This window comes from Dermochelys coriacea, chromosome 11 (genome assembly GCF_009764565.3).
Source record: "Dermochelys coriacea isolate rDerCor1 chromosome 11, rDerCor1.pri.v4, whole genome shotgun sequence".
Classification (NCBI taxonomy): Eukaryota; Metazoa; Chordata; order Testudines; family Dermochelyidae; genus Dermochelys; species Dermochelys coriacea.
The window spans coordinates 2,243,628-2,254,408 of NC_050078.2; the positions used below are offsets into that span (position 1 = coordinate 2,243,628).

The 10,781-nt window shown below is 58.5% G+C and overlaps 1 protein-coding gene across 3 annotated transcripts in view; it reads left to right on the top strand.

Moving 5' to 3' along the window:
• ZNF142 (zinc finger protein 142) overlaps nucleotides 1–10,238 on the top strand; it is a 22,684-nt gene extending 12,446 nt beyond the window's left edge. For all 3 annotated transcript variants that reach the window (XM_038421346.2, XM_043504793.1, XM_043504792.1), the window contains 3 exons: nucleotides 4,178–7,415; nucleotides 8,611–8,716; nucleotides 9,582–10,238. In XM_038421346.2, the coding sequence (XP_038277274.1) occupies nucleotides 4,178–7,415; nucleotides 8,611–8,716; nucleotides 9,582–10,057 (3,820 nt within the window). In that variant the 3' untranslated portion in view covers nucleotides 10,058–10,238. The remainder of the gene's footprint in view (nucleotides 1–4,177; nucleotides 7,416–8,610; nucleotides 8,717–9,581) is intronic.
• The last annotated feature ends 543 nt before the right edge of the window (nucleotides 10,239–10,781 follow it).

Consider the following 10,781-nt stretch of genomic DNA (forward strand, 5'->3'; position numbering starts at 1 on the left):
GCTGAAGGCTCAGAGCGGAGCGGTTTTGGGGGTCGGTTAAACCCTGGGAGTGTGTGACCAGTGAGAAGGACTGGGCAGTAATGGGGTCCCTCTGGGGACTGCGGTGAGCAGTCTCGGGGGCAGAGGAGCCTGCAGCTTGGCCTGGGAGAGAGAAGGACTTTTGCAGTAACAGGGTTCCCCTGCGGATTGCAGCGAGTGGTCCCAGGGGTGGTGGAGTCTGCAGCTCGACCCTAGCAAAGAGGTGGTGACTTCGAGAAGGGCTGGCACATTAGGGGTTCTCCCTGGAGACCGTGGGGAGCTGAGAGCACACAGGCCTGTGAGTCCACAACAACTTGGGGACAGCGGAGTGAGGGCCTGTCACCGTCTCCTTAAGAAGGACATTGTAACCCTGTGCAAAAAGAGGGGGTTGCGCATTGGAAAGTTCACCAAGGCACAGTTCATCGTGCAGCTGGAGGAGGATGATCACTCTAAGGAACAGATTCCTGACCCAAATGGGGCTATAGCAGGATCTGGGAGCAGCTGGAGTGGTAGCCAGGCATCCCCAAGACTCCTGTCCCCGACCAGACGAGGGTCTTCACGATCGGGTTCCCCATCGGGGGATCGGAGACGGACGGGATTGGAGCTGAGTCCGAGAGAGCAAGAGGACTGTGAGAGACAGCGAGAGTCCAAGAAAGAGCTGCAGAAGCAGCAGCAGCATGAACTGGCGATGGTGGAGCGGAGAGGCAGAGGGGACCTCCCAGGGGTGAGCGGGGATAGATCCCGGGGTGCCAGTTCCGCAGGGAACTTCGAGACTAAATTGCTACCCCGGTTAAGGGGGGGGCATGTGGATGCCACCTCTCTGCTTTTGAGCAGGCTGGCGATTTGAACCAGGGGGACCCTGCGGAACAGCCCCGGCGTCTAGCTCCCTTGCTGGGTCCCAAGGCCATAGACTCCGTCAACCAGATGGCTGGAGAGGTGGACAGGCTCCCACTCCTGACCCCAACCTACATGTCTGTTTGGAGTCTCTTGGGTTCAGGCCCCTCGGACTCCCAGTGAGAGCTGAGATCCCAGCTGAGTGTGGGGAGACACAGGCAGGGCAGGGGATCTGTTGGGAGTGGCAAGGTGCTTGGTAAGGAAAGTCTGGAGGAGCCTAGGCAGCCTTGTGAGCTGATGGCTTTGTCTAGTCAGCAGGGTGGGAAGGCGAGGAGAGCGGCAGATGAGTGTCCCTGCACCTTACCTGTTACCTGGGTGGAGAATTGGGACAGTGAAGGAACGTGCCTGTGTCTGTCAGGGGTATTGACTTGCCTATGGAGGGAGCTACCCTGATCTCCAAGCTGTTGTCTGTGAACAGCCCTGTGTGCTGGGACCAGGGGAATGATCCCAAGCTGGGTGTCTGGGAAAGGAGAAAGTGTGTCCGGCTCTTCTTTGTCTGTGGAGCAGACAGAAGGGGCCTTTCAGCCTGGGATGGTGAGAATAGTGCAGTTGTCTCAGAGTTGGTTCTGGATTCAGCTAAAGCCCAGGAAGGGAATGGCCCTAAGTTTGCGTCTGCTCGGGAGACTGGCCCTGTAACTAGCTCGCATCCAGTTAGTGTCTATGTAAAATCCCAGAGCCCAGACAATTCTGGTGCTTGTATTTTGCCTGTTGGTAGTGTGTTGTTGGGAAAGGGTGTAGCAACTCTGTCTAATCAGGGTGAGATCCTAGCCAGGGCACAAGGAGAGCAGAAAGGTGATTTGATTGTGTTACCTACTGAGGGTGTGGAAACCTGTAGCAAGAAGGAAAAGATTCCTGAACTTGTGTGTGGCAAAGGGAAGGAGAAGGCTTCTAACCTTTTATCTAGGAAGTCTGTGAGTTTGCCTGAAAGGGGATTGTGTAGGAATCCACCTGATGGGCCAGAGGTGATTCTGGATGTAAGTGAGACCCAGAAAGAGTCTGTTGTTGCTCAGGAAAGTGTTCCTCTAGAGCAAGCCCCACGTGAAGAGGGTAAAGGCAGAATTTCTGTGAAGGGTGAATTGTTGCATAGAAAAGCCCCTAGGGAAAGGAATCCTCATGGAGTCTTTGCAAGCAGTTTACTGCAACTGAAAGGCGTGAAAGTGATTTAATCAAGAAAGTTTCAGTTCCTAACAGCCAGAAATTTTCTGTTGTGAATGAAGCCACTGACTTTCCTGTTGGTGGGTTCGAACTTCTCCAGGTCACCGTCTAAAGTGACCCCACTCAGTCGGTCTCGAAGGGGGGAGAGATGTGACGAAGTGGGACTGTTCTTAATGTTTCCTCTGACTATTGTAGGGGTGCCTCAGTTTCCCCTACGCAGTTCTTGCATGATTGTTGCAGAGCCCTAGAGGGCAGGTATGTGCAGGGGTCTGGACACAGAGAATGGCCAACACCCTGTTTCCTGGCAACTGATCACCTGGCCCTTCCCCCCTGCACGGTGAGAGCTAAAGGGTTGGAGAACAAAGGAATCCAGTGCCCTCCTGGCCCGGGAAAGGGACAAAGCCCAGAGGAGGGGGGCTGGGGAGAGTTTCAGGTTGGGGCTGGCTGGGGACATGGAGTGAAGTGCAGACGGGGTTGTCTGGCTCCCTGCCCCCCAAAATGGACCCAGATGAGGGGTCCTGTTCTCTGCACCTACAAGCTCTGTGTTAGACCATGTTCCTGTCAGCTAATAAACCTTCTGTTTTACTGGCTGGCTGAGAGTCATGTCTGACTGTGGAGTTGGGGGACAGGACCCTCTGGCTTCCCCAGGAGCCCACCTGGGCAGACTCGCTGTGGGAAGCGCACGGAGGGGCAGAGGATGCCGAATGCTCTGAGATCAGACCCAGGAAGGTGGAAGCCCTGTGAGTTGTGTATCCTGCAGACAGTCTGATCCCAGAGAGGAGACTTCCCCAGAGTCCTGACTGGCTTCGTAGGGAGCAGTTCCAGAGCATTGCCCGGGGACTCCATGATGTTCCCAGGTCAATTGCATCTTAGATCTCACACCAAAGATAATGCTTGTAGCCAATCCTGTAACAAACTATGCACAGATTTATTATATAGGATAAGGAGATTAGAGTTGTTTACAAAGTTAAAGCAGGTGAACATACATGCATAAATGAAGAACAATCTTAAGTTTCAAAAAGTAATAGAAGTTTTTATAATAAGCAAGCTCTATATGTCCTTTAGGACTAACCCAGGCTAAGCAGCTGGAAATCTCTTGCTTATAACTAGAAACCTTGCACCCCTGAATCCAAGCAGCATAGAGATCCCTAGTTCCTTTTGTTTGGGGTTTTTATCCCCCTCCTGTCATGTGATCTGAGCTGCAAACTCAGCTGATGAGAGGAATCCACTTGCATGATTCATCTTCACACACAGGAGAGCGGAACAACAAACGTCTTTTGTCCTCTTTAATTTCCCACAATAGTCCATCAGGTGTCGAAGGGCCTCTCCTGCTAGGAAGGACGAACACCTTCTGTTGGAGACCAGCAGTTCACGCTAGTTAATGTCTCTCTCCTGGCTGGTGATATACAGTCACAGAGGCTCACAATATAACCGCTCCGATATTACCTTGCAACACGGCATACAGCTATTATAACTGAGATTAACGCTAGCAGCCACCCACAAGAATTCAATAACGTCTAAACACTACCCGTTCTTATAACCCTAGTGCCTCTCTTACCAGCACTATTGCACAGGGGAGCCAGACTGGTCCCAGCCCTGGATTTATCAGTGTTCATTTGAGACACGGGGACCTTGGTAGGAGCCAGCGTCACAGAGGGCTCAGCCACTGGCTGCATGCATCACATGGCGTAGCAGCTGTTCCTGTGGCCAGCTGAAGGACAATGGTAATAGGCCCTGCAGAGAGTACAGTCCTTGCCCAGATGGTTTGGTGATCCCACTACAAAGCCTCCAGATTGGTGAGGGTGAAGCAGAGATCACCAGGAGTGGGGGGAATCCCCGAGGCTGTGCCAAGGAACTGGGAATCCCCAGGCTGGATTGACGTGAAGGGCAGCACAAAGGGCCTGATCCTGAGAGGTGCCAAGGGCCCACGCTCCCAAGGAGATGGCTCCAGAGTGTAATAAATTCCCCTTCGCTTGTTGTCACCTTCTGGGGAGGAGGGTTGACCCTGAAGTAAACCCAGGTGCGCTGGAGCAGGTGCCCTCCCCAGCCTCACTCTGGCAGTTGCGGCCCACTGTTCAGGCCGTCTGACGGTGTCTGATGTCTCCGGCAGGTATCAGTGCAACCAGTGTTCGTACCGCTGCCACCGGGCAGACCAGCTGAGCAGCCACAAACTGCGCCACCAGGGCAAGAGCCTGATCTGCGAGGTGTGCGGCTTTGCCTGCAAGCGCAAATACGAGCTGCAGAAGCACATGCAGGTGAAGCACTCGCAGAACTACCAGATGCCCGTCTTCCAGTGCCAGTATTGCAGCTACCAGACCAAGTACAAGCAGGCCCTCCTCAACCACGAGAACTGCAAGCACACCAAGCAGAAGGAGTTCCGCTGCGCCCTCTGTTCCTACTGCACCTTCAGCAACACCAGCCTCTTCTTCCACAAGCGCAAGGCCCATGGCTACGTGCCTGGAGACAAGGACTGGCTGGAGAACTATGCCAGCAAGGAGCTGGAGATCAGCTCGGCGGACGTGCTGCTGAACTATGACATCAGCATGGCTCTGAGGTCCGACTCCAACTCCTCCCTATCTGGGAAGGAGCTCTGGCAGAAAAGCAAACCCTCTGCCTTGGAACCCCAGCAAGAGGCTTCTCAGCAGGCTTTCGTTGTGCCCCTCTTTGGCCATGCCACTGGGCAGCTGGGAGGCAACGCTGAGATGGCACGAGGACTGGCAGAGGAAGAGAGGGGTGCTTCCACCGAGATGGGTCCCCTGGAAGATTCCCATGTGCAGGCCTCTTCTGCAATGGCAGAGGACTCGGGGATGCTGAATGATGCCGGCGACGCTGTTGAAAGCTGCACGTTGCACTTGGAGACGCTGGACGTCTCAGCAGACCCTGTGCTGGGGCTTGGGGCCAGCGAGCCTCCAGCAGGCCAGCCAGAGAATGCAGACACCCTGAGCTGCAAGGACCCGGCCTATGACGTTCTGAGCTCACGGGACGCACTGGTCCTGGAGGAGAATGACAACGGGCTTGAAGACGTCCCTGACTTTGAGGAAGAGCCGGAGGTCCAAGGGCAGGAGAGGCTGGAGGGCAGCGCTGGTGGCATGGCCTGTACCGCGAGTGCAGAAGAGAGCCATGAAAAGGACCCTCAGCAGGGGCCCGAGGATCGCTGTGATGGGCAGTGCTCCGACCCTGACGCAGTGCCGGAGACTAGAGAGGCCAGTATGCAAGAGGCCTGGTTTAGCATCATAAAGCCAGCTGAGCAGAGCTGTTTTTCTGCCCCCAAAGACCCAGCCTCCTCGTGCACCGAGGCCAAGGGGGGGCCACAGTCGGAGTCGGTGCTGAAAGCTCTCCGGAAGCAGGACAAGGAGCAAGCGGAAACGCTGGTCTTAGAAGGGAGGGTGCAGATGCTGGTGGTTCAGTCGGAGAGCCAGATCTTCAAGTGCGAGAAGTGCTCATACATCACGCGGAAGGAGAAGTCCATGGCCCTGCATGTCAAAGCCGGCTGCCAGAGCCGGAAAACCCCACTGGTGTGCCAGGATTGCGGCGCCAGCTTTAAGCAGCAGCGGGGGCTCAACACCCACCTCCTCAAAAAGTGCCCCGTGATCCTGAGAAAGAACAAGCCTCTAAAGCCAGCCATTCAGGAGCAGCCTGGCAGCACAGGCATGGAGAATGGCAGGGGAGGCCTGGAGGAAGGGGAAGCGAGCAGCTTTCCTGAGCCCCCCTGGGAGCTGGATCGGGTACCCGTGAAAGCATCTTCCTCGAGCAGGCCCATCCCCGAGGTGCCGTCGGCGGGCAGCCCAGCGCCCAGCAAGGCACTTGAGGATGCAGGTGAGACCACAGTGGCAGAACCACCTGTGCCAGAAGATCATGGCCAAATGGAGGAAGCCAAGTGTCCGTCCCTGCCTGAGAAATACCGGCAGGAGCAGGGAAAGCTCCACTGCAACTCCTGCTCTTTCGTCTGCTCCAGGGTCTCCACCATCAACTCCCACGTGGAGGATGGGTGCCGGAGCCTGGAGCAGTTCCGGTGCTCCCTGTGCTCAGACGCCTTCCGGTCCAGGCGGGCCCTGAAAAGCCACCACTTGGAAAAGCATGTCAAGCTGGAGTCCTCCCGGCCTCCGGGAGAGGAAGGCAGTGCACACGCCAGGCCCCTGGAGGAAGGAGCAGCTCAGGATGGGCACCGAGAGACCAGCCCAGCTGGCAAAGGGAAGGGCCAGCCCAGCAAGGCCGTGGGCGTGACGGCTGCCAGGAAAGCTGCCCGGAGCAAGAGGCGGCGCTTCTCCTGTCCCACCTGCCCCTTCACCTGCCACCAGGAGCGGGCCATGAAGACGCACAAGAAGCGAGGCTGTGTCAAGCTGGATGAGTTCCGCTGCCCCACCTGCCCCTTCACCTCCAAGGGGGCCAGTGCCCTGCGGCTGCACCGCACGCTGCACCGCAAGTACTACAGCAAGCGGCCGCAGCTGCAGTGCCGGCAGTGCGAGTTCACCTGCAAGCAGGCCCGCTGCCTCCGCCAGCACGTCCGCATCAAGCACGAGGGGGTGAAGCCCCACAAGTGCCTCTACTGCGACTTCAGCACCACGCGGCGCTACCGGCTGGAGGCCCACAAGTCGCTGCACACCGGGGTGGGCCGAATCACCTGCAGCGTCTGCAGCCAGACCTTCGGCACCAACTCCAAGCTGCGCATCCACAAGCTGCGGGTCCATGAGAAGAAACCCACGCACTTCTGCCTCCTATGCGACTACAGCGGCTACCTGCAGAACGACATCACCCGCCACGTGAACAGCTGCCACCGCGGGGAGCTGAAGTTCTCGTGCACGCGCTGCGAGGCCCGCTTCAGCTCCGAGACGGCCCTCAAGCAGCACGTGCTGCGCCGGCACGAGGAGAAGGTCTCCCACTGCTGCCCGCTCTGCAGCTTTGTGTGCCACAGCGAGGCCACGCTCAAGTGCCACGCCCAGAAGCAGCACCCGCACCTGGAGTGCGGCACCTGCAAGGAGACCTTCACCAGCCGGGAGGCGCTGGAGGAGCACAAGACGGTGCACTTCAGCCACCGCTGCGACCACTGCAGCTTCGCCGCCAAGGAGCGGCAGCAACTGGTGCGCCACTACGTGGAGAGCCACGAGCCCACCACGGTGCAGGACAAGCCGCTCAAGTGCCCCTTCTGCGACTTCGCCTGCCACCACCAGCTGGTCTTCGATCACCATGTGAAGGGCCACGGGGGCACCCGTGTCTACAAGTGCTCCGACTGCGACTATACCACCAAGAACAAGCAGAAGATCACGTGGCACATCAGGATCCACACCGGAGAGAAGCCATACAAGTGTCACCTGTGCAAGTACGCCTGTGCTGACCCATCGCGCCTAAAGGTGAGAGCCCAGCCTGCTGCTGCCTAGCTCCCGCAGGTGTGGGGGACCTTCCCCTGGGGCAGCGCCCAGCCCACTGCTGCCTGGCTCCTGCAGGTGCCGGGTGGGGGGACCTTCCCCTGGGGCAACGCTTTGTCTGATGCCGCCCATTCCTGAGGACAGGGTAGTGGGGAGTGTCCCCTAGGGAAACACCCAGCCTGCGGCTGCCCAGCTCCTAGTTGGGACAGTCCCTTGGGGCAGCGTCAGGCCCTTTCTTGCCCCATCAGTGGGAGGAATTAGACGGCCCAGACATGAGCTGCTCACGAGACACACACGCTTCCCGGTGCTCAGGCAGGCAGTGAGATCCGAGCAGGGGCTAGTGTGTCTGGAGTGCAGGAAATATCGTGTCCCCACGCAAGGACCAGCCCATGGCCAGCCAGTAACAGCATACTGAGTGGGGATGGCCCTGTGCGAGACGGGTAGTTCCCCAGGTCAGGCTGGGGAGGGGGAGGAGATGATATTCCGCATGGCCTAGAGGACTGAGCTGAGTGCTGGGAGTCGGGAAGTCCCGAGTTCTAATTCTGGCTCAGCCATGGATTCCCCCATGGCCTCGGTCACGTTGCTTTGCCTCCAGGCCTCAGTCTCCCCATCTGTGCAATGGGGGGTGGATATCCTGAATCCCCTTCCCCCTCTATCCCCATGGTACAGGAAGGCCTGGTCAGCATTAGTGGGCGCCCGGTGTTTGGACGGTGTGCAGGCGCTCAGCGTTACTCTAACAAACAGGTGCCGTCACTGGGAAAAGTACGAGTAGGAGCTAGGCTGGGCAGTGTGCCCAGACCGGGCTGTGGGGGAGAGGACCTCCGAGCTGAGAGCCTGGCGCTGAAAACAACCAGCCCCCTGGGCATCGAACACCACAAATGCTAATAATTCCTAGCTCTGACCTCAGGCCTGTCGGCTGGAGATCTAACAGCGCCTCAGCAAAGAGGTCAAGAACATGACCCCCTTGGTACAGCTGGGGAAACTGAGGCACGGAGCCATGACTTCCCAGTGGCAGAAATGGGAATAGAACCCAAGTCTCCTGCCTCCCAGTCCAGTGCTCTAGCCACTAGGCCATGCTGCCTTGACCTCCCTACACAAGGCAGGGCTGAGCCAGGGTGGGCTGGCCAATGGAGTTGCATCTGAGTCTGGTGACCTCCACACTCTCTCTCTCTCTCTCCAGTACCACATGCGAATCCATAAGGAAGAACGGAAATACCTTTGTCCAGACTGTGGCTACAAGTGCAAATGGGTGAATCAGCTGAAGTATCACATGACCAAACACACAGGCAAGTGCTGGGAGGGTGGGGAAGGGAGGTCGCTGTGGGTCAGCAGCCCCCACAGCCGGGCCGGCGCCAGGCGCTGAGCCCTGAGGGGCCTGGGTCAGGTCCAGGTCGGGCTGTTACTGAGTGGGGCTCTTCTCCCACTTGGCACCAGCAGTGCCTCTGAACAGCACACGGCGCCTCCGTGAAACCAGTGAGCAGCCCGTCAGGCGCTGGCTCCTCCTTGGGGAGGGCCCCCTGCGGCTGCTCCCGCCGCTTCCCCAGCGGGCCCAAGCGCCTGCTCTGACCAGGGCCCTGTTGTCCTTCCTGGCACGGTACCTGCGGGCTCAGCAATGGGTTTAGCTTGTCTAAAGTGGCAGGCTGCACGTCTCCACGCGGGGGGTGCATGCTGGCTTCCCCTGCTGCCTGAGGGGTGCTTGTGGGCAGGCCCAGTGCAGCCAGTTCCCTGGAGGAGGCAGCTGGGTCAGTGGGAGCAGGAGACTTAGCCAGGAGCAGCTTGAAAGTTTTCTAAATACTACGTGCAGTGACAGGCAATTGGCAGCAAGGGGCATCAGACTCCTAACTTCCTGGTCGGCAGGAGGCCCGGGGTTGTGGGGGGACAGGCGTGTGGGGCTTGTTGCTGCCATCGGCACAGAAGGGCCCAGCGCCCTCGCTCCCCCGGGGCAGGCTGGTGATGGGGAGAGAGTGGCCTACGTGCAGAGTCCCTAGTGGCTGGGCCCCCCGCAGTCCCCCAGCACAGGCGTGGGTTGAAAGAGCCTTGGAGACCGAGCTCCTTTCTTAGGCATGGAGCCAGCCTGTCTCCGGCCCCCTCCCGGGTCAGGGGAAGCTGCCGCCCCAGGCTGAGCGGCTCTGTCTCCCCGCCCGCTTCCAGGCCTCAAGCCCTACCAGTGTGACGAGTGCGAGTACTGTACCAACCGGGCCGATGCACTGCGCATCCACAAGGAGACGCGGCACCGGGACGCCCGCTCCTTCATCTGCGAGCAGTGTGGCAAGGCCTTCAAGACCCGCTTCCTCCTCAAGACCCACCTGAAGAAGCACAGTGAGGAGAAGCCTTATGTCTGCAATGTCTGCTACCGCGGCTTCCGCTGGGCGGCCGGCCTGCGCCACCACTACCTCACCCACACCAACGAGCACCCCTTCTTCTGCCGCTACTGCAGCTACAAGGCCAAGCAGAAGTTCCAGGTCATCAAACACATCCAGCGGCACCACCCTGACTGCGGCCCGGGCGACCTCAGCCAGGGGGTCGGCAAGGACGCCAGCACCCCCACGCTGCACCTCCACGATGTCCAGCTGGAGTCCCCCAAGCCGGAGGCCGAGGGCGGGGTCCAGCCATCGGGGCAGGGCTAGGCTGGGCTGGAGAGAGCCCAGGGCCAGATCCTCATGGGCCTCACTCGGGGCTACTGCAAGTCCCCGTTGGCTCGCTGCAAGCGCAGGCCCTATTTAAAGTGTACGTGTGTGTAAAGGCAAATGTGTATATGGGGTGTAACATATGCGGTTGTATAAAAGGACTCTCTGATCTCGTTTCTAATTCTGGTGGGCCTCAGTTTCTTTGCACCTTCGGCTTCTGTCACGAAGGCTCAGGCAGCTGCTGCCCTGGACGCTGGGCCTGAGCTACATCCAATGGGAGCTACAGTAGCCTCTGCAGCTACTGCATGCACCACCCCTTAGTTGTGGATGCCTCGGTGTCCCCACAGCACTCGGTGTCCACCCGCCGCATGAGCGACCTCTCCTGACCCCGCGTGCTGCAGATCTTGCTCCTCTGATCTGAACCTCTGATCTGAACGTGCCACGCTGGCGAGTCAGAAGAGCCGTTTCCCACTAAGGAGAATTTCAAAGCCAAGGGCGGCAGGAAAGATGGTCAGCCGAGTTCCTAAGCTGTTCAGAGGGGTGGGGTGGCTCTCCCCGTGGGAGATCCCGCACCCAGCAGAGAGCCAGGCAGGCTCTGAAGTTACTGATTTGTCCCAGCATTAACTGGGAGTGTTTGATTAAAGTTCCTGTCATTTGAGAGGCTGAAATGTGAAGGGGCTTTTATCCAACTACAGGCTTGAGAAGCACCATTTGCTGCTGATCA